Source organism: Salvelinus namaycush, chromosome 33, assembly GCF_016432855.1.
Source record: "Salvelinus namaycush isolate Seneca chromosome 33, SaNama_1.0, whole genome shotgun sequence".
Classification (NCBI taxonomy): domain Eukaryota; kingdom Metazoa; phylum Chordata; class Actinopteri; order Salmoniformes; family Salmonidae; genus Salvelinus; species Salvelinus namaycush.
The window spans coordinates 5,675,529-5,702,801 of NC_052339.1; the positions used below are offsets into that span (position 1 = coordinate 5,675,529).

The 27,273-nt window shown below is 42.0% G+C and overlaps 1 protein-coding gene across 1 annotated transcript in view; it reads right to left on the reverse strand.

Moving 5' to 3' along the window:
- The window catches only part of LOC120027648 (receptor-type tyrosine-protein phosphatase N2-like), a 184,960-nt gene that overhangs the window by 16,972 nt on the left and 140,715 nt on the right, over nt 1-27,273 (reverse strand). Inside the window, exons 8-12 of the mRNA XM_038972642.1 lie at nt 24,107-24,322; nt 20,486-20,704; nt 15,820-15,967; nt 15,541-15,614; nt 3,352-3,429 (exon numbers count right to left, since the gene is read on the reverse strand). Coding sequence (XP_038828570.1) covers nt 3,352-3,429; nt 15,541-15,614; nt 15,820-15,967; nt 20,486-20,704; nt 24,107-24,322 — 735 coding nt within the window. The remainder of the gene's footprint in view (nt 1-3,351; nt 3,430-15,540; nt 15,615-15,819; nt 15,968-20,485; nt 20,705-24,106; nt 24,323-27,273) is intronic.

Genomic DNA, 27,273 nt, shown 5'->3' on the forward strand with positions numbered 1-27,273 from the left:
AACAGGGCATACTGGACCCTGGAGACGCACATTAGGCCTAGTGCGTGGTGCCGGAACTGGTGGTACCGGGCTGGGGACACGCATCTCAGGGCTAGTGCGGGGAGGAGGAACAGGGCATACTGGACCCTGGAGACGCACATTAGGCCTAGTGCGTGGCGCCGGAACTGGTGGTACCGGGCTGGGGACACGCATCTCAGGGCTAGTGCGGGGAGGAGAAACAAGACGTACTGGACTCTGGAGACGCACAAAAGGCTTGGTGCGTGGTGCCGGAACTGGAGGACTGGTACGAGGGGCTGCCACAGGAGAGTTAGTACGTGGAACTGCTACAGGAGGTGCAGGACTAGGGAGGCGTACAGGAGGCCTGGTTCGTGGGACTGTCATTCCCAGACGGTTAGCACGCACCTCAGGACGAGCATGGAGAGCTGACTCAGGTAACATCACTTCCCGCACACGCTCTGTCGGGTGGATTTTGTGCCTCACGCACCAACACAGCAGCTCCCTCATTTCACTCTCCTCCAACCTCCCCAATAAATCCTTAACAGTCTCTGTATCATTCCCATTGCTCACCTCCAATATCAGCCCGACTGGCTCAGGTTCCTTCTTAGGGTCCTCACGGGTAGCACGGGAAGTTGACGCAGATCTCCTATCTGGACTCGCCACACTCCCCATGAGCCCCTCCCCAAGAAATTTTTGGCGTTTCCTCAAGGGCTTCCTACCGCGCCTTCGTGCTCCTTTCTCCAGCTCCATAATCCTGTAACCCTCCTCGCACTGCTCCAGCGAATCCCAGGCAGGCTCCGGCACTTTCTCTGGATCGCACGCCCACCTGTCTATCTCTTCCCAGGTTGTTCTCCACTCATCCTTTTCCCGGGTCCATTCCTCCACTAAGCGCTGTTCCATCCTTTCACGCTGCTTGGTCCTGGTATGGTGGGTAATTCTGTCACGATCGTCTTCTTGTGAGAAAGTGGACCAAGGCGCAGCGTTTGCAAAATACATCTTCTTTTATTTTAGAAGAGAGAAAAAACAAGAAACTAACAACTATACACAAACTAACAAAATGACGACCGTGAAGCTATACAGACAAATAGTGCTGACACAAACACTACACATAGACAATTACCCACAACAGCTAAAGCCTATGGCTGCCTTAAATATGGCTCCCAATCAGAGACAACAATAACCAGCTGTCTCTAATTGAGAACCAATTCAGGCAACCATAGACTTTCCTAGACACCTACACTGAACACTAAACCATCTACTCTACTTAACCCCCTAAACCATACAACACCCTAGACAATACAAAAACACACAAAGACAACCCACCCCAACTCACGCCCTGACCAACTAAATAAATAAAAGAAAAAGGAACAATAGGTCAGGAACGTGACACAAACTTTTTCTTATCAGGTGTTTACAAATGTGCCATTAAAGAGAAGTGACAGCACATTAATAAAATACATTAACAATCATCTCTTCTAAAACTGACTCGTCAATAACGAAAAACATTCCTTCTGTGTGGCATGACAAGTATACAGACTCCATGACGAAATGTACAGTGCATTCGGAAAGTATTCAGACCCCTTCACTTTTTCCACATTTTGTTACGTTACAGCCTTATTCTAAAATTTATTAAATTACTTTTTTCATCAATCTACACACAATACCCATAACGACAAAGCAAAAACAGGTTTTAGAAATGTTTGCAAATGTATTAAAAATAGAAAACAGATATACTGTATTAACATAAGTATTCAGACACTTTGCTATGAGACTCGAAATTGAGCTCACGTGAATCCTGTTTCAATTGTTCATTCTTGAGATGATTGTAGATTAATTGGACATTAATTGGGCTTTTTTATGGCGATTTTGGAAGTGGTTTCTTCCTTGCTGAGCGGCCTTTCAGGTTATGTCAATATAGGGCTCGTTTTACTGTGGATATAGATACGTTTGTACCCGTTACCTCCAGCATCTTCACAAGGTCCTTTGCTGTTGTTCTGGGATTGATTTGCACTTTCATCTCTAGGAGACAGAACACGTCTCATTCCTGAGCGGTATGATGGCTGCGTGGTCCCATGGTGTTTATACGTGCATACTATTGTTTGTACAGATGAACGTGGTACCTTCAGGCGTTTGGAAATTGCTCCCAAGGATGAACCAGACTTGTAAAGGTCTACAATTATTGGCTGATTTCTTTTGATTTTCCCATGATGTCAAGCAAAGAGGCACTGAGTTTGAAGGTAGGCCTTGAAATACATCCATAGGTACACCTTCAATTGACTAAAATGATTTCAATCAGCCTATCAGAAGCTTCTTGAGCCATGACATAATTTTCTGGAATTTTCCAAGCTGTTTAAAGGCACAGTCAACTTGGTGTATGTAAACTTCTGACCCACTGGAATTGTGATACCCACAGTGAATTATAAGTGGAATAATCTGTCTGTAAACAATTGTTGGAAAAATGACTTGTGTCATGCACAAAGTAGATGTCCTAACCGACTTACAAAAACTTTAGTTTGTTAACAAGAAATTTGTGGAGTGGTTGAAAAACGACTTTTCTTAATGACTCCAACCTAAGTGTATGTAAACTTCCGACTTCAACTGTACCTACCGTAAGTGCATCTTCAGCTCAACATGGGGTGTAAAGGCGCCAGCTGGTCTGTGTCTGCATCTCCAATGGCACCCTATTCCCTACATAGTGCAGTACTTTTGGCCACGGACCATAGGGCTATGATCAAAGGTAGTGTACTATAAAGGGAATAGGGTGCCATTTGGGATGCACCCTGTGGATGTCTCTGGTCCATGCTAACATGTTACATACACAGCAATGCCACAGCTGATACAGTAACTTCACTGTATGGGAGCGATGATCCTCCCTAATGACTTGGGTGCTTTCACACTAATGCATATTAACACCATTTGGCAACCCGGCATACGTTTGAGGCAGCAAAGCATTGCCGGGTTGCCAGGTCTAGCTGGAAAATCGCCCTTGTAGTCATATTCACAGTGGTGAAAGCTACTGTTATGTATCATACTGCAACAAACTTTGTTACACGAGGGCAATCATCAGCATTACAGCAAAAGAAAACAATCCTGCAGTAATCCTACATTTCATAGTTTCATTTTCGTGGTGGAAAAGAGCACAGATCTGCGCAAAAAATACTTCATTATAATCTTGTTAAATGATCTCCTCTTATAATATACACATAGTTGAAGAAAAGTTTCCAATGTAATCATGCTACCAGTTTCTAATGAAGTTCGCTGTTTTTTTTACACATATTTGTGCTGTTTTGCAAATGTCGCCCACACTGTCACAAACAAATACTGATCGTTAGTTCATGATTGGTTGTGCTTTACCTGCCAGAAGTCAGCCACGGTGGAGGGTAGAGGGCCTTGTGAAGCGATGTACATGGGGTTCCTCGGGTCATGGTCCATCTTGAAGAAGAGGGGAAGGAGAAGAGTTTATTATTATTATAAATTGTATAAAGGGACAAGAACATATTGCCTGGCTTGCGTCCCAAATAGCACCCTATTCCCTATATAGTGCACTACTTTTGACCAGAGCATATGGGGCAAATAGGGTGCCATTTGGGATACAACCCCGTGTCCACAGTTAGAGCATCAAGACAGAGTAAAAGCATTTCCTTTCATCTAACGGTAGTGCTCCCGCCTTTTCTCCTCGATGGCTGTCCAGGTTTTCCTGTTCACTTCTTCACTCAAGCCATCCACTCCTCTCTCTCCTCCCTCTCTTACTTTCCCCCTCTTTATCCTCCAGGCATGGTTATTCTTTAATGCTTCTGATTAAAGGAAGCTCATGTGTAAAGGAAATGACATCGCCTCTCCAACATATTATTGATGATAGTCAGAGAATGTCACTGAGGCCTTCAGAAGAGGGGATAGGGGTGTCTCCGAGGGTTGGGCTAGTGTTTGTGTGTTCTGTATGTGTGTGAGTGTGTGGGTGTGTGTGTCCATGTGTGCGCACCCGTGTGTGTTGAGCGTTGGCATGCAGAACCCAGCGATACAGAGGGCTGAGGAAAGGATAAAAGCAGATCTGCAATTTCCCCTGAAGCTTTATTTTTTATTAAAGACAAGGGGCTCGATACCAGCTCTACATCCAGCTCCACAGAACAAGACCCTGGCCTTCGCTCTCTGTCTATTCATATTAGTCTTAGAAAGGCAATGAACAAAGGGGCACAAATATCCAGGCAAATTGCTCGAGATGAACGTCGAAATTGGACATCTGTCCATGTCCCGAGGACGTCGGGAAATGCCTTCAAACCCGGCCACTAAGGGCTGTTACTATCAAGCAGGCCTTGGTTTTGCTAGGGCGATGTGGATGGGGGTGGCGGATTGGCGTTAACCCATAGCGCTGAGCGATTAGTGCTTTTTGAGGTCGGTTCGGTTTTTCCATTTTTTAAAAACATTTAATGCATTATGAAATAATGACATTACAATGATTTTTAGAGCGTTTTAATGGAAATTCCAAAGCCAACAATAGGGAACATTCTATGAAATAATAGAATATTTCAGTTGGGAATATTACTTTGTTTTTATTTGATGGCTTTATTATTATTCATTTGTTAAAGTCATGATCTCATCTCACTCAGGCAGATGCAGTCAGCCAGCCAAACCATCTCCTGTTATCTATGTGCTCCCCATACTGTACTGTCTTTAGTCATCCTATTTAGCTAGCCTGCCTGAGTATGCTGCAGAGCTGTCTGACAAAATCATTTGACTAGTTCTTCAAAGTAGATAAGGCGAACTGTCTCTGTCCCGCTCGTCGTTGTGTTGCGTACATTCCTCTCTCATGCGGTCTATGCAGTCTGTGTGTATCTAACCGAACGTAACAGGCGTAAAAGTGTATCTGTCCAGAGATCTGTATATAAAGATGAGATGCTCATGTCTCTGTGCTAACAATGAGAATTGTTGTCCCAAAGGCAGGAAAGCAGGCAACAAGCTTAGGTCCAAAATAAGCCCATAGAAACACATTGGGCTTATTTTGGACAGATTTTGGCGAGAGTGAAACCTTTCACTTCGCCTCTTCCTCCCTGATCCGTCTCTATCCGTGATTGAAAATACAGGATTATGGTCACCTCTGTTGAATATTTGCTAATGAAAACTACAACTCGGCCCAGCGTCCCACATAGTTCTTGACTTGATTTATCTTGGGAAATATTTGATTTCACTCTAGAGTAACGGCGCATTGAGCTAAATGGAATTCAATTAATTGAACCGACGTCGGTCAATTAGTTGTTTAATAACCGATAACCCCCGAAATGACGGTTAATCAATCAGCACTATAATTCCATGATTCCGGATACGAAGGTCGCGTGTTCAACCCAGTGGTAAGATTTTTTTTTTGTTGCCCTATCCAAAACCTTAACTTTTGGAGAAACAAAACAATGCTGTGCAGGAGGAGTCAACGCAGAGTGTCAAAAACACTTCAAGATTTGATGTTTGGAGCAACTACGAAATTGGACACTTGGAGAAACTTAAAACAGTGAGATCTTTTTGTTAATATCAGATATTGCAAGCCAAATTGCAAATGAAATATTATTCATGGCTATTGTTGAAAGGAGAAGCAGAATAGAAAAGACATGAGTAAACCATTTGGAATTCAGCCATTTTGTTACACTCAGACAAAGTCATTTTTTTCCTTACAGAAGAGATGTAGAAATTCAGTGTAATGAAGGGGCGCAACAGAATTTGTATTCCCCAAATAAACGCAGGTTGACGTTTATTGTCGTCAGTCTTGTCCTGGAGGCAGAACTGACCGATTTCCCCTTAGATAGGCTAGCTGCAAAGTAAAAAATTGGCTATATTGTAAAATTGATAAATGTTTTACTTTTAGGCATTAGGGTTAGCAGTGTGGTTAACGTTAGGTTTAAAATCTGATTTTATGACTTAGTGGCTGTGCCAGCTAGTGACCACTCTGCAGAGCTGCCTCCAGAACAAGATTCATGACAAAAAACACCAACCTGCCAAATAAACACTGGAGCTAACCAGTGCTAACCAGCTCAGAGTTGGTTTATCGCTAGCACTTCACTTTATTGGGTCCCATTTTGTAATGCGGGATATTTTTGCAAAGTCCAGTTCTGTTTTCCGTGAAAAGAATCATCGCCTTTTTATGTTCTCTTCAGTGTTTTTATACTGCAAAGGTTCATAATACAACATATTCATACAATAGTCTTGTATTGCAATTTGAGATAAGCATCTATCTCGTAATAGGGAGAAGAAGACAGGGATGAAACCTTTGTGTTGCCCAGAGATCAGTCCTGAATCTCCAATGGATGACACTCCAGTGAGTGACATCCACATCCATTACTATGGAAATGGATGCAATTGTGCAGCACAACCCTTATTGTTACATGGAGCCATTTCGGGCTGGAGCAATTACAGAGAGGTGCACTACTTTTGACCAGGGTCCATAGGGCTCTGGTCAAAAGTAGTAAACTATATAGGGAATAGGGTGTCATTTTGGGATGCAACCAGATAATAATACCAGGATGTGCTAAGAGACACCGTAGATTGCCTTGTCTTTAATGGCCGTCTTCTCTCCTTTTATGAACTTCTTTTTTGATGAGATATCAGAGTGGTTTTATTAGCACCGACTAGGGGAGATGATTAGAGAGGTTGAACTGAATCCCAATAACTTTTAGTACAGATGTGCAGCATGAGCTACAGAAGAGTATAGCTGCACAAACTCAATACACTTCCATAATATAAAGCTAGCCAACATAGTCCATCAAAGCATGCCTGGCTTTACACATATATTTATAAAACCACCTGGAATTCCTGTTGCCTCACCATGTTATTCAAAATGGCATTTCTGGAGAAGAGCTAAAGAAATGAATGCACTTTTCCACTCTATTAGGTAGCAGCGCTTTGTTAGCATCACACTCTCTCCTGCCTAGTTGAAATTCTGCAGATGTCTTTTTTATCCTGACAGAAACGAAAGACTTGATGCTAAAAGCTAGAGCTCCAGCTCCCTGTTAGGCAATCTCAAGGACACAGACATACAGTAGCTACGTGCAGCCTGACATCACCGTATGAATACTAAAGGCAGGACATGAAAAGATGGCCTCCGTATTTCAGCTTCTCTCCTGCTCTCCTCTCTCTGTTGGGTGAGAAAGACCTTGGAAAACCAGAATCTTTACCAAATAAAAGCTTTCGTTTAAGGTTTGAGGTAAATATCATTGCAATTAACCTCTCGCAATTCAATGCCTTGCTAACACATCTTAAATCTTACTGACTTTCCTTACAAGTAAGTCTGATTGAAAAAAATCTAACAGAATATCAAAATCTAAGCCAAGTATGACTGAGACCATGATTGAAACCAAGGGCTACATTCAACATGGCACGCTATTCCTTTGCAGTGCACTACTTTTGACCAGAGCCCTATATAGGGAATAGGGTGCCATTTGGGACAAACCCATGCATGAGCTCTACCACCAACATCATAAATAAGCTACAAGTCTCTGGACTAGGCTGTAGGGTGCAGAAGACAAATAAACAAATGATTTGCATAGACACATGGTTTTGTATAGGAATTTTTGTTTGTTTGACATTTGGCAATGTGTAACCAACCAGACCAAATGAAACAAATAAAATGCAACAACTACTTGAACTATAGTTCTAAACTAGTATGAAAATGCCCTCCTCCTCCTTGACTGTGGGGGTAGAGAAGACCTCCTTCTTACCACCCCCTTACCACTCGAACTCCACATTCCAAGAAAAAGATGACAAATGATTGACTTTTTCTCTTGGGCTAATAAGGAGGAGGGAGCATTGACAGACATAATTATGGCAGTTTCACAGGGCTCAGCCAGGGGTACCGTTGTGGTATAATTACCGTGCTTTCAACCGTACCGCGCTGGATCACTGATTACTGTCTACTCTGCTCTGCACCACCCTTACAAAAAAAACAAGTGTAAATTTTTTTTTAACAACACACATCTATTTTTACAACGTGTCAGACTTGGTTTCCTGACACTTTCATACTTTTACATGGATTTTTCACATGTTTATTTTTCACATTTTCATGTGTGGTTTCCTAAAATATTACATTTAAGTTTCACATGTGCTTTTGTAACCAGTGAGATTAGAACCCAGGTCTCCCCACAGGCAAAGCCAATGTCTTGACCATTAGACTGAGGGCCAACACTGAGGTTGATTTCCAACGTATATTTATTATCAATTTCTCTCAATCACATAATATTGACTGTTCAGTTTAAAATAGGGCTTTTAAACATATATATTTTTTTATTGCGTTGATTGCAGGATTTGCTTTGATTAATCATGATTAATCGTAAAATCAGAATCTGCTCAAATTGAGCTGTAATTTACTTAAAATAAAAAGCATTACAAGAATATTGATGTCTTGATTTTGTTCAAAGTAACTGTTCGCAAAGTCAGGTAAATTGATAAATCACACTTTCTTTAAAGGGATACTTCGGGATTTTGGCAATGAGGCCCTTTATCTACATCCCCAGAGTCAGATGAACTTGTGGATACAATTTTATGTCTCTGCGTGCAGTTTGAAGGAAGATGATAACTAGCACTAGCGCAATTGCTAAATAGCATTAGCGCAACGACTGGAAGTATAGAGGGTATTTAGTTAGCAATGCTCACGGAACTACCTCTAACTTACTTCATGCTGGACACAGAGACGAACAAATGGTATCCAAAAGTTCATCTGACTATGGGGTAGATAAAGCGCCTCTGCCAAAATATCCCTTTAACCTCAATGTAAACTTGTTTTGACATCACATTGTTGTTTTTACCTGTATAGGTTATGTATTTTGGATGTTTTCAGTGTATTTTGAATGCTTTAAGATAATGTGATTAATCCCAATTTAAAAAGATTAGTCCACAGAAATTACAAAAAGTTAACTTGAGTTAACTGATTAACTCTAGACAGCCTAGAAATCATCTCTCTGTAGAAAAAGTATCTGTTTACATTAATTCCAAAAGCAAACAAATTCACACATTTTCAAATACATTCAAATCCGTTTTAGGCCTGTGTATTAAATGTAACAAAAACCAATGGACAGCTAACAATTACAGAAGCTAAAAATAGCGAGCTAGGACGAAATGGAATGCTAGTCATCGCCTATCACTAAGCTAGCTAGCGGTTAGCGATTAGCATGCAACCATTAGATAGAAATGTCATAAAAAGTAACCTTCTAAAATATTGTACATATCATTAGCATGGTTCATATGATCCCATGTAAATACACTCAATATGGCCCTCGTTTGTAAAACCATTTGATAGCCAAAATATAAGGAAATATAAAATCATCCGAAACGCCATCTTGTTCTCATTGTCTTGCATACAAAAGTCAGCTGGCTAGCTAGTTACTTAACTTAGCTATGCTCATGTGAATGGAAAAATCGCATTTTGTTTTTCACCCGGTCCAAACAATTAAGTTATACATCAACCACCAGAATTCTCAGAATCTCTCTCCCTAGTGGTAGCGCTAAGTATACATGTATATCAATGCAACACCATTGAGGACTACAATAATAATGCAGTGGATGGATTAATTATTACACTCAGGTAGGCTAAGTAAGCTTTTTACAGAATGGTATTACAGAATTTACAATTCCACATGTGGAAATATTGTTACGCTTCCAATGGTGAATGAAGGAGTCAGGCGCAGAGAGCAGGGTAGTTTCAAGCAAGTGGATATATTTTAATATCCCAAAATAGAATAGAAACGAGACGGCTACGCCACACAACAAAAGGGCGCGTCAACATCCAGTCCACAATAAACAAGGACAAAATCCACACGAAGTACAAACACCACAAACAGAATAACAAGCCCGCACAAAAACCAGCGGGCCTACTTCCCTTAAATAGCCTACCCACAAAACTAAACACAAAACAGGTGTACCCAATCAGCCCAAACTAACAGAAACAAAAAGAAGAGAATCGATGGCAGCTAATAGGCCGGTGACGACGACCGCCGAGCGCCGCCCGAACAGGAAGACAGCACCATCATCGGCGGGATTCGTGACAAATATTACTACTGCAACATGTTAAAACCACCTTTTCACACTATGTCATACCCACATGTGAACTTGAAATTCCACGTGAAAGTGAGATTTTAACATGGAGTTTTCTTACATATAAAATTGCATATGTGATTTTCAAATGTGATTGTTTTTCACTTGTGAAGTTGCAGTTCAACATGTGAAAGTGAGATTTACACGTATAGTTTTCTTAAATGTGATTTTCACATGTGATTGTTCTATTTTTAATACTCGTTTCGATGTGTCACTTATGGCTTACAACTTAGGGCGGGTCATCAATCTCAAAGAATCCAACCGCACAGCTTCTGTTGGAGACAGACAGGTTGAGTGGTGAGGGATGTGAGCCCCTCTCCTCAATAAAGGGAGCCTCTCACCTGCAACTGGTCGTTCTCACCTCTCTTTCTTGCGGATGTGACTGCGCTCCCGAAAAGCTCTCCTCAGCAAGACTAGATTCCTGTCTTCCTGCTTAACTGTTCTCAGGCGAACTGTGAGGTTAATGCTGCCGAAAATAGGACCTCAGCTCCTGTCGATAGTGTTGAGTACTGACTGAAAGGAAAGTTTTGCTTAGGGTAGAATTCGTCACACGGCTAGCTATCGAGACTTGGTTAGCTCTCATCACAAGACTTTAGCTAACTTGGCTAGCACAACACGCTCACAGGTCGTGTTGACTAGACTGACCGCCCTTGCTTTACAGCTTGATGGTCGTGAGACACACTTTGTTCATCAAGAGACAACGGAAGCAATAACTTTCTTCGGACTAGCAGTGTATTGACGAGCTAAAAAGTTAATGTTTTTAAAATATGAACTTGCAATTCACATGTAAGGTGAAAACATGTAATTCTCCTCACGTGAAAAGTGGTGTTAACATGTGAACTTTAAATTTAATACACGTGAAACTATGGTTTCACGTGAAATTTTAACTCAACATGTGAAAACAGCCAATTGACATGTGAAAATACACATTTCACACATATATTATTTTTACTAAGGGCAAGCACAGCATAACCCACTCTAACTACTACTAGCAACATGGAAGAGTGGAGAAACAACTCCAATTGTCATTTCATTGTCAAATCAAAATCAAATCAAATTTTATTGGTCACATATACATGGTTAGCAGATGTTAATGCGAGTGTAGCAAAATGCTTGTGCTTCTAGCTCCGACAGTGCAGTAATGTCTAACAAGTAATCTAACAATTTCACAACAACTACCTTATAAACACAAGTGTAAAGGAATGAATAAGATTATGTACATATAAATATATGGATAAGCGATGGCCGTGCGCCATAGGCAGGTAGTTTGCCCCCGGTGATGCATTGTGCAGACCTCACTACCCTCTGGAGAGCCCGACAGGATGGGCTACCCTCTCACTACTCTCTGGTGATACAGCCCGAGAGGATGCTCTCGATTGTGTATCTGTAAAAGTTTGTGAGTGTTTTCGGTGACAAGCCAAATTTCTTCAGCCTCCTGAGGTTGAAGAGGCACTGTTGCGACTTCTTCATCACGCTGTCTGTGTGTGTACCATTTCAGTTTGTCCGTGATGTGTACGCCGAGGAACTTAAAACGTTCCACCTTCTCCACTACTGTCCCATCGATGTGGATAGGGGGGTACTCTCTCTGCTGTTTCCTGAAGTCCACGATCATCTCCTTTGTTTTGTTGACATTGAGTGTGAGGTTATTTTCCAGACACCAAACTCTGAGTGCCCTCACCTCCTCCCTGTAGACCGTCTCGTCATTGTTTGTAATCAAGCCTTGATGATTGAGTTGGAGGCATGCATGGCCACGCAGTCATGGGTGAACAGGGAGTACAGGAGAGGGCTGAGAACACACCCTTGTGGGGCCCCTGTGTTGAGGATCAGCGGGGTGGAGATGTTGTTTCCTACCCTCACCACCTGGGGGCGGCCCGTCAGAAAGTCCAGGACCCAGTTGCACAGGGCGGTGTCGAGACCCAGGGTTTCGAGCTTAATGACGAGTTTGGAGGGTACTATGGTGTTAAATGCTGAGCTGTAATCGAGGAACAGCATTCTTACATAGGTATTTCTCTTGTCCAGATGGGTTAGGGCAGTGTGCAGTGTGATTGCGATTACGTCGTCTGTGGACCTACTGGGGCGGTAAGCAAATTGGAGTGGGTCTAGGGTGTCAGGTAGGGTGGAAGTGATATGATCCTTGACTAGTCTCTCAAAGCACTTCATGATGACGGAAGTGAGCGCTACGGGGCAATAGTCGTTTAGCTCAGTTACCTTAGCTTTCTTGAGAACAGGAACAATGGTGGCCCTCTTGAAGCATGTGGGAACAGCAGACGGATAGGGATTGATTGAATATGTTCGTAAACACACCAGCCAGCTGGTCTGCGCATGCTCTGAGGACGTGGCTAGGGATGCTGTCTGGGCCGGCAGCCTTGCGAGGGTTAACACATTTAAATGTTTTACTCACGTTGGCTGCGGTGAAGGAGAGCCTGCAGGTTTTGGTAGCGGGCCGTGTCAGTGCCATTGTATTGTCCTCAAAGCGAGCAAAGAAGTTGTTTCGTTTGTCTGGGAGCAAGACGTTGGTGTCCGCGATGAGGCTGGTTTTCTTTTTGTAATCCGTAAATGACTGTAGACCCTGCCACATACGTCTCGTGTCTGAGCCGTTGAATTGTGACTCTACTTTGTCTCTATACTGATGCTTAGCTTGTTTGATTGCCTTGCGGAGGGAAATAGCTACACTGTTTGTATTCGGTCATGTTTCCGGTCGCCTTGCCATGATTAAAAGCAGTGGTTCGCGCTTTCAGTTTTGTGCGAATGCTGCCATCAATCCGCGGTTTCTGGTTGGGGAAGGTTTTAATAGTCACCGTGGGTACAACATCACCGATGCACTTGCTAATAAACTCGCTCACCGAATCAGCGTATACATCAATGTTGTTGTCTGAGGCTATCCGGAACATATCCCAGTCCACGTGATCGAAGCAATCTTGAAGCGTGGAATCAGATTGGTCGGACCAGCGTTGAACAGACCTGAGCATGGGTGTTTCCTGTTTAAGTTTCTGTCTATAGGCAGGGAGCAACAAAATGGAGTCATGGTCAGATTTGCCGAAAGGAGGGCGAGCGAGGGCTTTGTATGCGTCGCGGAAGTTAGAGTAGCAATGATCCAGAATGCTGCCAGCCCAGGTCGCGCATTCGATATGCTGATAAAATTCTTCTTAGGGCTAGGCCCCTTTTTTCTCCACTTCCTGCCTGAATGACATGCCCAAAGTAAACTGCCTGTAGCTCAGGCTCTGAAGCCAGGATATGCATATAATTGGTACCATTGGAAAGAAAACACTTTGAAGCTTGTAGAAATGTTAAATTATGTAGGAGAATATAACACAATAGATATGGTAGGAGAAAATCCAAAGAGAAACCATCCTCTTACAAAGGCAAGAGAAAGGTCATATTGAAAATTAGCTCCCTGGATGAAATTCCTATGGCTTCCACAGGGTGTCAGCAGTCTATGTTCAAGGTTTCAGGCTTGTAACTTCAAAAACTAATAAGAAATAGTAGTTATAGTAGAGGGACACAGAATTGGAAATTCGTGTTTGCGCGCGCCATGAAGACATTACGCACCTGCTAAAATCGGTTTCCTTTTGAACATACTTCTTTCCGAAAGATTTGATTAAATTTTAGGTTATCTGAGGAGTAAATAGAAACGTATCTTGACTTGTTGAAACAAAGTTTAGGGGTAGATCTTCGGATTCCTTTCTCTGCAAGTTGAACGAGTGGATTACTCAAATTGATGGCGCCAACTAAACTGACTTTTTGGGATATAAAGAAGGATTTTATCTAACAAAACGACACTACATGTCGTATAGCTGGGACCCTTTGGATGACAAATCAGAGGAACATTTTCAAAAAGTAAGTTAATATTTTATCGTTATATGTGAATGTATGAAACCTGTGCCGGTGGAAAAATATTTTGATGTGGGGCGCCGTCCTCAAACAATCGCATGGCATGTTTTCGCTGTAATAGCTACTGTAAATCGGACAGTGCAGTTAGATTAACAAGAATGTAAGCTTTCAGCCGATATATGACACTTATATGTACATAAATGTTTAAAATCCATTACATTTATGATTATTTATTTGAATTGCGCACCCTCCAGTTTCACGGGAAGTTGTCCCGCTAGCGGGACCCCTAGTTAAAATCCCCAGCTACAATAAATGCAGCCTCAGGATATGTTGTTTCCAGTTTACATAGAGTTCAATAAAAAAAAATCAGGGCCGTCGAGGTGTCTGCTTGGGGGGGGGGGGGGGGGGGGATATACACGGCTGTGATTATAATCGAAGAGAATTCTCTTGGTAGATAATGAGGTTGGCATTTGATTGTAAGGAATTCTAGGTCATGTGAACAAAAGGACTTGAGTTCCTGTATGTTGTTATGATCACACCACGACTCGTTAATCATAAGGCATACACCCCCGCCCTTCTTCTTACCAGAGAGATGTTTGTATCCAATAGTTCTTCCTGGCTGTATGTAATAACACTTAAGATTTCCTGGGGTAACAGGGTAAGAAATAATACGTAAAAGAAATGCGTATGAATGCGAAGCGAGGCGACCATGTCTGTCGGCGCCATGTAGCATGTTTTCCTCTTTGAACGAAAACACAATACAGGGAAGAGATCATTTAGTTTAACCTTCTAATATTGGAGAGATGCAAATGGAGAAATAGATAATAGATATTTTAAGGGACATTCTTTCATATTAAACAGAGAGCGAATTAGGGAGGAGAGAGAGTAGATTCAGTTCAACAACAACACAGATAAGTAGAATGACTTGACATAGTCGAAAGTGAATTTCTGTCTGATAATCACTCAAAATACTAAGGCTTCAGAGGCAAAAATAAAAATAGATTGTTATCATTATTACGTGATGCATTATGTATGCATGTATGCAATATACAATAAATAGATGCTTGCAAACTTCCAGTTAGTTTTGTTCTGTGCTATACATTAATAGGCTTTTAGTCCAAATGTGGAGGAGCCCATCCCCATCTCTCTCCAAGAGTTTTCCTACTGTATTTGAAATGCATAGTTTACTGTTCTTTTTTAATGGAATCCTTCTCTAGCAGCCGCAGGGGAAATCAGAAATAGCCTTTATTGTGAAATGTGAAAAAGACAGGAATATAACCCTAAACTTTCCCGAGATTTGGGCCATTTTGGATTTGTTCAGGGGAAACATTACTGAGTCCAAATAATAATAAACCACCATTCTTTTGGGATGAATACGTTAAAGCAGAGCTGATATCTCAAGAGAGCAGCCATGTCAAAACAGGGAAGGTGACAAACTATTCATTCACAAGACACTGCGAATCCATTGAGGTGCAAAGTGTGAGGAACAAAGGCAAAAGGTTCAATGGGAAAATTAATGACAAATCACAAAAACTAATTTAATTTCAATATAAAATCCAACCTCAACAGGTCTTTGTGTAGAGTTGCAACCATAAAGCTTAAAAGAAACATAAAGTGAAGGAGTAAGGGATGCGGAATGATACTCACAATTGGGCTAGCATTGATGTAATCCGAGTTGCCATGGTTATTCTCAGCCTTCAAGGTGATTCTGGAATGATCATCTGTAATAGAAATACATAATTCACCACACATTTTTTGCTTTTCCTCGATTTAAACATTTCATTATTGATAAATGACATGGAATCGAAAAAACGGTATTTCAGCATCAGTTCACGTGGTCATAAATAACACCGGAATAACCTAGTAATCGGCTACTGAGAGATGTGGTCAGACTGCACACGGTCAGAGATGTGTAACAACACTTACAGACAACCACGGCGTCAGAGCGGTTCCTCTTGGTGTTGTGTTCGCCCTGGCCCACGTCACAGTCACCGGGCTCAGCCAGGTAACCACACATCGCCTCCCACTCCCTCTCCAGGCGGTTCTTGTTCTTCAAGTGGTCCTCCATGTACGACTAAGGAGAGAGAAAAGGTGGACATTTTAAAACAACTAAATAATCAAAAACTAAATAATCAAACAAAAGATAATGAATTTGAAATGGAAAAGTAATTACATATCGCAGCATTTAGAGGGGAGGGATGGGGAGGGTACCGCCAGAATATTTTTGATTGTCATTCACTGTCTAGAATAGATCTAATGAAAGGCAATTCATGCCTATGCTGTAGACCTGCTCTATTTCAGTGGATCTCTAAGGCCTTCCTATCTACACACTGGAGCAGAATACTAAACCCATGTCAACAGGCAGACCAACAGACAGACAGAAAGATTTCGGGGGGGGGGGGTAAGTTATGGAGGTGTTGGGGGAGGGGCCATCAAAAACCGCTCCTCGCAATTAAAGACTCCTGAAAGGTTTCTCTGCATTGGAAATACTTCAGTGTGCTTCAATCATCGTCTTTCAAACCGCTTGCACAGCTCCTGATAAGATTGTCTGCGTTTAAGCTGTCGCTTGGAGAACAGCAAAATTTAATTCGCCAGAGAGACAAGGAGAAAAGAAAAGCAGGGGGATGAAAAAAAGCCAACGTTGCTCCTCTAACAAACCAGGTCTTATGGAGCTCAGAGGCTGGGGCGGCTCTGGAGAAGACTCTTTTTCAGAGGAACAGTGTTCGCCTGACGCTTGTATCAACGCTCCCCGCGGGGTTAAACGGTTTAGGCCGTCATTGTGTAAGGCAGGAGATTACAGACTCATAAACTGATGTGGGGGATCAGCCGGGTAATACAATGAAAGCTATACCCAGTAGTGCTATGCTTTTATCAAACATTTAAAAGACAGTGGAGGTGAGTCTGGAGAGAGAGGTGATGCACCATGTTTATCTACAGCACAGTTAAGGCTGTCAATTAAATCTCAACATGGATACAACTGACATGTAAATATATCCAGGGACATGCACAGTATGGGAAATTAGCCCCTCTTAATATCCCCTCTTCCGCCATTCACTATCAGCTGAAAATATTAACTTCCAGTCATATCTTTGTCAAAAAACAGTAGATCGTATTTCACAGCAGTTTTTTGATTCTAAAGTTCCAGTTTGGGTCCCAAATTACACCCTATTCACTATATGGTGCTCTACTTTTGACCGGGGCACATAGGGCTCTGGTCAAAAGTCATGCACTATGTCAGGAATAGGGTGTCATTTTGGATGCAGCCCCAGTCATAGTAGATAATGCACCAAATGACAAGCAGTGTATTAGAGGGCACATGTAGGTCCGATTTATAATGCCTCATTGCAGTAATAACAGTAGATGTACTCTAGTCACTAGCAACTCAGAGGGGTTGGCTGTCATTGACTACACATCAACTACTTTAAATAAGAATTCTTTGCTTTCCCTTTGAGTGAAAATTACCAAATTTGCACAAAAAAAAGTCCCCATCTCTATCATATCATTCTGTTGACTGTTCTTTGTCAGCAGTAAGCACCAATCTGCATGTTGGCTGCTGTGTCGCCGACGCAACAAACAAACAATGCAGTCTTTTCAGAAGTGACGGTTGAATGACAGGGTGTCATGAACACTTGACAGAGCCATTTCCATGCAGTTCTCTTGACAGAGTGGAACAAGTGCGTCTCAATTAGCACCTTATTCCCTATATAGTGCACTACTTTTGACCAGGGCCCATACACTGTAGCTCCACAGCATGACACCCCATCCACCTTCCCTACACAGACCTATACACCCTATATTAGTAAATATTTGATCAATACATTCAGAAGGGCTACAGAATTGCCACCAGTCAATGGCTTATGCACCTACTCTTTATCACAAATTGTAATAATTGTGTTGTTTATGTGGGAGCTGGGATTTGTATGTAGTGATGTAGCAGCCTGATTGTGGATGGATGAAGCAGCGGATCACCTCATCTTCTAGAGGCAGAGAGTGTGTGTCCCAAATGGCATCCTATTCTCTACATAGTACACTACTTTTGACCAGAGCCCTATGGGCTATAGGGTGCCATTTGGAACGTAACAAGAGTAACAGGGCTGAGTAAATAAGGGATTAGTAACTGGGCTGTCAATCAGAGGTTCTGAGAGGATGGATGTCAAGGAAACACTGAGTAATCCCCCTAACAATAGCCCTCATTGGCCATAAAGAGCTGCTACATTAGATACAGAGAAAATACAGACACAACAGGTGACACAACGTTGCTACTGTTGTGCCACTGTAATGTTACTGTAATAATGGGTACAGTCAGCCGACATGACTATATGAACACACCTATTTGAAGATGACGGCCGACGTTCTGGTCAGAGGTGCTAAGGACACTCAGTCGTCAGTTGCTCATTCTCTGTTCCCAGAGTCCCTAACAGTAACTGAATATGAAATACTGAGAAGTCACAGGGAATGCCATGGGGAAAGTAGAAAGTGTCTGAAAAGAGTAGTAGCTTCTAAGAATCTGAGGTCAGGGTGGGCAGCCTGGAGAGGAAGGGCATTGCAATCAGTCCAATCAATCAGGGATAGAATCAAAAGCGAACAACTTACTTGTCCTTGATAAATTGCCTGCCTTACTCTAACAAATGATTCATTTTCAATTAGATTTTTTTAAGACATGGAAGTAAGCCATCAAAAATAATGAAATGTTGCCTAGGGTTTGCTATCGATTTTCTAAAGGCAACAAATAAGCATTTACAGAGGGTACATATACAACAACAGCAATTATATCAACATCACGACCATATCTACTGGACATCATAAAAACAGTACCAAAAACAAAGCATAACTATGTAAAAGCAATAGAAGCATTACTGTATGGAGTTATCCATGGTGCTGAAAGCCTGCCAGTAGAATAACATAGCTGGTGTTACTGTTCCTAAAAAGGCTGTTTGTCTTTGAATATGTTTGAAATTGGATACATATTGTGCACTGAAAAATCCTTACCCATTCTAATTTATGGTGCATAAATATGGGTGACCAATACACACAGACTGCATGTTTCAACATGCCTCAGCACCAGAAGGTCTAGCAAAATAGCAGAGAATAAAGTCTAGGCAATCGTACAAACTAATCCCACCATCGCTGACTCTGATTTTGAACCTAGGAAGTTATTATATACATTTCACTCTACGGTACTGAACACCTGTACTAAAGTGTGACTGTATTTCCTGAAGTAACTTAACAGTATGTGGTTCATGGATCTGAGCCGGAACTACAGATACAATATTAACAGGTCTACAACCCAAATGGCCCTCTATTCCTTATTTAGTGCACACATTTGAACAGGGCCCACAGGGCTCAGGGCAAAAGTAGTGCACTACAGTATATAGGGCATAGAGTGCCATTGGGTGCAAAACCCAGGTGAAGCATGGATAAGTGTAGATTGGGCCAGAAAGAGCCTCCTACTCCAGTGTGTTAGATGTAGGTGTGAGCTATAAAATAGCCCCACCCAGCATGAGAGCAAGGTACTCATCACTCCCACAGTCCACGCTGCATGAGATCCACAGAGGACAGGACAGGATAGATGAAAAAAATCTGGTCTGAGATCAGTGATACCAAGGCAATCACATGTGGTTAATCGATCACTCAGGAGTCAAAACAGAGTCAAGGTCTGTGTGGTTTTTATGTGCGTTATACTTAGCTTTTCTGAAGAATCTGCAGTGAATCTGGTTGATTCTTATTGTATTGTTATCAAATCAAATATAAAAGACCTGTACATGGTGTAGAACTTTGTTGTAATGTAAAGGTCAAATATGTTCTATTCAAATGTTTTCAAAAGAGGTGTCTCAACCAGCCTTGACATTTGCAATAAAGCCCAGTCATTATGGCAAATTCAACACGTTATTCATGAAAACACTGCAGGCATCTTTCCAACTCTTTTATCAAGCTTGTCTGCAGTGAATAAAACAAAAGTTGTGCAAAATTCAAACAATCCATTGTGTGTGCAACTGAGGGGCCCCACAAGGAATAATAATAATAATAATTCTGAAACATTCAACTGACAATCAGCATGGTAATGATATTTCACTTTAGAGCAGCTCTCATCACACAAAGCAATTTCCGTATCACTTTGGCTTTAATAGAGAAAGAGCAGGAGGGAGAGAGAGAGGGAGAGAGAGGAGAGGGGCAAGGAGGAGGGATAAAGAGAGTGACAGTGAGAGCGAGGAAACAAGAGCAAGAGAAAGAATGGCAGAGATGACAGGGCAAGATAGAGCGAGAGAAAAAGAAAAAAAGAGGAAGAGAGATAGAGATAGAAGGAAAGACAGAGCTGGAAATAAAATGAGATAACCGCAGAGATGTAGCGAGCATAGTGAGAGAAAGGGTTAGAGAGACAGAGCCAGACAGACAAACAGAATAAAAGCTGGAAGCTGAGAGCGAGGGGAGACATCCTATAAATTACACACACTACACTCCATACTGACTCCAAACATCAGGCTCCTCGCATCAGACAGACATACTGTACATATATACATACACTCAGATAGACAGGACGGACCGAAAGACAGGCAGAATATAGGGTACTGTAGCGGCACGTATGTTGTTGTACCAGTATCATGTGTCCGGTGGAGATGTCCATGTTGGAGGGGACAGGCTCTTCGCACCAGGAGGAAGTGGAGCTACGGGCCGAGGGGCTGGCTATGGGTCCCCCATCGCTGAACTGAGAAGACGAGCTGTTCAGCCGCGAGAGGCGCCGCAGAGGCTCCGGGCACTCCGCACGCTCCGGACGCTCCGATGTCCGCACAGCCATCCGCTGGCGACACAGCTCCTGCAAAGGAGAGTGGAGAACATGATCAGGCATTGGTTGACTCTTAGCTGATTCTTAGTGCATTATCATTGCAAATAAAAAGGACTTCTAAATGGTGTAGGACTTTGCTGTTATGTCAAGGCAAAATATTACAATACAATATTACTCCAATACAAAAGCCAAACATACATTGTTTTGAGATTGAGATTGTATAAGACTGGGATATCACTGTGACCTATGGAGCATGGTTTGTAGCAAACCTATTTCTATAAATGATGTCAGGAAATAGAAATACAGTTAAAGGTCATGAAGTGACCTTCAAAAAACTTGAATTGCCAAGGTCAAGCCAGTGTATTGCCACCATTTGACAAAGCAAATAATAATAAACTGTAAGAATACATTGGGTGGCTGGCTTGCAAGGGATGTGTTAATTTGTTTTTAAGTATTGATTTCCATTTGTGTAAATGTGGTAACAATTTCAATGAGCCACTTGTTTTATAATGCATTAGTTACTTATGTATTTTCTTATAAGGAGGCACAAGTTATTATGAAGACAATAGTTAATAAAAATGAGCAACAAAAACAACCAAAATCAATGATACTGCCCATGAGCAACAAAAAGACTGCCCACGTTCAAAATCTAACAACCATATTCATCTTTAGGTAAGACATATATCTGCTTCCATCACTCAAAGAGATTAAACAAGGAATCAATACTTCAAGCCCAATGGATTTTCTTTGAATTGAGTATCCGCCCTTATTCGTAACAACAAAACTACAACAGAAATGAGCAACCTACGTATTCACATGTACAGTAGGCCTTTACTTTGGCATTTGGATTGAACTTGTACAGATGTAGGATCTTCATTTGATCACCCTGTTGCAGGAGAACTTCCCTGCAATGCATTTGAGGTTTAAAAAACGCTTCGGAAGTATGTAAGGTACGTTTGCGGCAGGTAGCCTGGCGGTTAGAGTGTTGGAGCGTTGGGCCAGTAACCGAAAGGTCGCCTACATCGTGAAAAATCGGTCGATCTGCCCTTGAACAGAGCCCTTAACGGCAATTTTCTCCAGGGGCGCTGCACTTCTATGGCTGACCCTGTAAAATAACATATTTCACTGCGACAAAATGAAGATCGTACATCTGTAGGTGTGATTATATTGGATTCAGAAGAGACTTCTATATAAAAACAACTATCCCTCTGCTGCCACCCCACCATGAAGATTACTCCTCTCTGCATATTGACTCGGCTTTTCTCCCATCATGCCTTGTGCTCACAGATGCCCCATTAGGGATTCAGAGCCTGGGCGTTATCTAGCCAGCCAGTCATCTTCCCACATATCAAAAAGGAGAGAGAAGAGAAGAAGAAAAAAACCACCTCATTGTTTGAAGGGTGCAATCTTACAGGACCCGAACCCCTCTCTCCCCCTTCTTCCTCCCCTACTCCCGATAGTGTCAGTCTTATGTGGAGCTGGAGATTTCTCCATTATATTCACAGTAATCTGTGAAGCCCATCGTGTTTGGTGTGTGGCCTGCACCAGTCAGACCCACAGACTGATCTTCAACCTCAATTAATAACCAGGGGTGCATCCCAAATGGCAACCTATTCCGTATGAAGTGCACTTCTTTGACCAGGGCCCATAACAGCAAGCCAGAAGAGCAGAAGGCAGTGTCTTCTGAAAGGAGCGCATGGCTACTAGTCTATCTCATGATCTATCATTGAGATATTTCCCTCTAGGGATCAGCACCTAAACCCTGGTCTAGGATCAGCTTTCCCTACGTCTAACCTTAATCATCATAACCATGAGAATCTGCCCCGGGCCATGTCCTCAGGGCACTTTCCACGTCCACTTAATAATTAATCCAGTATCTCTAGTCTACACCTTTACAGAGTCAAGGGTTGCGTCTCAAATGGCACTCTATTCCCTACATAGGCCCGTAGGGTTCTGGTGAAAAAAAGCGCACTAAAATAGAGAATAGGGTGCCATTTGGGACGCAAGCCCTGTTTCTTTTCAACAAGGGAAAACAAATTGTAATCCAGCAAACAAAAACTATAGTCAGAATACTCTGAGAATGTACTACTGTACTGGCTAGGGTTGCATCATTTAGTTAACTTTGCCAAAATGTCCAAGTTGTCCAGAAAACCCGGTTGGAATAGGAGGAGGGAATGAGCAGGAAATCAGTGAATCCTCCAACAGGGTTTTCTGGGAAAACCTGGTAATTTGGGGAAAGTTACCAGAATTGTGCAAACCTTATACTTTCTATACCCTAGAGCTATATCTGTAACTATAAAATATGTTGTACACACATGGAGGCCAGACAGTCTCATTGCTTCAAGTTCAGTGTTAAAGCAAATAACAAAAAAGAAGGACGGTATAGAGTTGAGATTGATTGCTAAACCACTTAACTGGCAATACCTGCCTTAACAGTTGACATGCTACGTTCACATAACAATTCATCTGTTCTTCTAGTAAACATGATAGGCTCCAACAACACCTATTTTATTGTAAAAATACAAAAATATTGTAAATACTGTAAAAGTCCATTAAACCAACAAAATAAAAGAACATTGAAGAAACAGGGGCCTGAATGAACGGTTACAGAACAAAACATTTCTCTGCTTTCTTAATGATTGTCCCTCTTTAGTGTGTACAATCGGGAAAGGCGACACTGTGGAAAGCTGATTAAATATTGAGCATGTGAATGTGATGGGTGGATGTGCACTGAGTGCCCATGCTGAGCACAGCTGAGCCCAGGACAAAATCAATACGAGCCAGCCAGCCACCCACCCAGTCAGCCAGCCAGCCGCTGGTCCTGGAGGAATGGAAGGAATAGGTCATACAATGAACCCGTTCCCCTGCTGAAAAGGCTCTCCCCTAGTCACAGGTCATAGCCAATACAACCATCAATGGAATATCAAGGCTTTGTCTGGAGTTTAGACCTCTGGATACAGTTGACTAGCCTTGTTAAACCAGCCTGAGTGCAGCGGTCAGTCTGGTTTCACAAGGCTAACATTTGACTTGGATGGTAAAAAAGCAAATGTTTATTCTATTTCCATTTTTTTTTCAAAATAACAATCAAATCACAAATGACATTTTTCCATAATACAAAATCAAATGATGGGTAATCTTGCAATTAGGTTACAGAAACGTTACATACTTTACATTCTATTGATAACCACCCTTAAATCACAACCTAGCTCTATCATGAACAAAGAGACATTTTACAAACAACTGTTACAAATGTGACAAAATCAACCAGATATTCCCTTCAAATCAAGTCATTCAAAACACAACGACTACGTGTCACTGCAGACCAATCAGAATAAGGCTAGCGTCAGGGACCGGGACCAGAGTGCATTCTCTACCAGCAGAGCACTCAGCGGCTGCACTGTGATTGGCGGAAGCCGAGGAGGCTCCTCTCACCTGATAGGTTGCGGTTGCATCAGCGCTGGTGTCAGTCCCCAGGCTGGTTAGTTTCTCCTTCAGTTGGAGGTGGGAGCGGTGGCGCAGGCAGAAGAACCAGCCAGACACTGCCAGCGCCCCCGTGATCAGGACCATGGAGATGATGGCCAAGACCATGAACTGACCAGACTCCAGATGACTCTCCTTGACCACAGGGATCTGTTTCAAGCTGCCCTTCTGGGAAGAGAGAGAGAGAAAAGGGGATGAGAAAAGGCCCTACACATCTGCACGCACACACATACAGATGTTGAATGTTAAAAGTAAAGTGTTTTGAGGTTTAAAAACTCTTCTGGAATGTGTAATTTTCACTTAAAAGTGTCAAACTTGATTTTCCCATACAAACAATGTATCAACCCCAACAAAAATGTCCATGAATTATAATCCACATAATAATTCACGTTTCCTGTTGCGGCAGAATTATTTTCCTGCTGTAGCAAACTGGATCAAATTAAGATCCTACATCTGTACACAGCAGTGACAAAATTTACAAACACGGAAATGGACATAAATCTGGCAGCAAAAGGAAAAGCATAACCTCCATATTAGAAAAGACTTGGGATTTCTGTCATTTGTCTTACAGAAATACAGAAACAAACTCGCACAGTATTTCCCTCCCTGTCTATCCCACCCACGCCACCCACTCATCCCCACCTAGATTAACTTCCTGCCCACCCCACTCATTACTTTACAATAATAGTAGTTTTATAGTGTGCATTCAAACTCCCTCAAGCTCTATTACTCTCTCCTGTCCAGCCCACACACTGGCTGCTCTATAGTCATTTAGGCCGATTTTGTCCTGGCATGGGGAGACCTGCCATTGTGCAGCTACAGGAGGTTTGGACAGTAAAATATTTCACTAATAGCCTTCCAGCCTTGAGTTTGGCTGAATTAAGGCCCTGGCCCAGGCCCCTGAGCTAATGGCTAGGAGCGCCTGAAAGTGGGATCTTAGATTGTGTGTACCCAGCAGAAGCCCACTAGAATGGGCCTTTCAGAGACGTTGTTAACCCCCTCCCCGGTGGTCAGCGCTAAGCCCAAGAGAATAGCTTGGTATTGGCATGGTATTGTCTCACAGGTCCCTGTTTGGCTGCCTGGCTGGGTCTCAGTAAGTGCATGGACCCCTGGGAAGGTTTTAGCACTTTCTAATAGAATATGACCCCAGATGCACTGCAGAGACTTTGGACGAGCGGCCAAACACCATCAAGTATCCTGTCTACCTCGATCTATTCAATGCACTCAAATTTCCAACAATCAGAATTAAAGAGGGGTTTTCAACTTCAATCAAATCAAAAGCACAAAACAATCATCAACCACTGAAACATGGTACTTAGTCCTAGGGGGCAAAAGGGTAAGGTACACATTTAGCAGCATCTATAATTTGTATCAGAAAAGAAATACATTCATAATTACAATGCATGAACACCTTAACCTTTGGTGACTTTATGGATGCTGAGGCCTTTGCTTATATTCTCACACTGATTACCGTGCAGGTCTATTGAGTGTGTGTGTATGGACATATTTAACTATTCTTGTGGGGACCAGAAGACCAGGAATAGTAAACGAACAAAAATTTGACCAACTGGGGACATTTTGTTAGTACCCACGAGGCCAAATGCTATTTTTAGGGAGGTTAAGGTTAGAATTAGTGTTAGGGTTAGAATTACGTTAAGGGTTACGGTTAGGAGCTAGGGATAGTTTTAGGGTTAGGAGCTTTGGTTAGGTTTAGGGTAAGGTTTAAGGTTAGGTTTTGGGTTAAGGTTAGGTGTTAAGGTTAGGGTAAGAGTACGGGCTACGGTTAGGGAAAATAGGATTTTGAATGGGACTGAATTGTGTGTCCCCACAAGGTTAGCTGTGTGTGTGTGTGTGTGTGTGTGTGTGTGTGTGTGTGTGTGTGTGTGTGTATGTGTGTGTGTGTGTGTTTCTGTTGATTACAATGGATGTGACTCTGAAATACAGCTTCAATCAACAGTCAAATGGATTTGATACCAATAGAGAGGTCTAAAACAAGTCCTGTAATAAACCGTAGAGAACATACAGTATATGAGTGAAACAAAGCTTTGGCTACCTCTGAGCTATTACATCAATGCTATCCTTTGACAGATTGAATATGAGGGAAATGATTAAATATGATAGATAAGGATAAATGTAAGCTGGATTGTTGAGGCTTGGTATGTGCATATGAAACTGTAGGAAGGTAGCTTTAGTCTACTACAGCAGCCCTTCCACCCCTTGTCTGTCTGTCTGTCTCTCTCTCTCTCTCTCTCTCTCTCTCTCTCTCTCTCTGGCTTTCTCTCCACCAGCTTAACACTTCTAAGCAAGCCACATGAAAAGGGACTCCATGAAAATAAATGTTCTTAGTTTACATCACAGTTTGAATTCAATTAACATGAAAATATATTGTGACATGTCTAGTGTTTAATTCATGTTTGCTCTTCTAAATGTTGGGGAGAAAAATCTGAGATTGTGCTTTTATGGTATCAAAATATGTTATGCCATAATTACAACAATATTATACTGTGCTATAGTTCAAATATTATTCTGGTATATAACTTCATATGAAATAAAACCGCTATAATGACAACATACAGTGACTAAAATATATTTTGTAGGAAGCTGTTAATTGATCCTAGCAAAAAAATGCAGATTTAAATAATCTTCACACCTCTCAATATGTCCTTTCCAGACGTATCTAAGAGGATAAAGATAACAAACGAAGAGCATATTCTCTTGAGGGAAAGAGAGAGAGAGGACTCCCATTTTACGCCAGAGAGGAGTTTTTGTTAATTAGCGTGAATGGAGAAACGTAAACAGAGGTAGTCAACTAAGTAAAAAAAACAACAACATTTAAACAACCAAACAATCATTTAAAAAAGTATAAACAAATAAATCACATTGATTTGTTTGCAGATCATAATTTGCATGTATGTCATAAATATTAACGTGTATAAACATTATAAAATCACACTATGATTATTGACAGGCGTATTTGAGCTTCCGGGTGGCGTAGCGGTCTAAGGCATTGTGTCTCAGTACAAGCGCGGTCACTGCAGTCCCTGGTTCGAATCCAGGCTGCATGACATCTGGCCATGATTGGGAGTCCCATAGGGCGGTGCGCAATTGGCCCAGCGTCG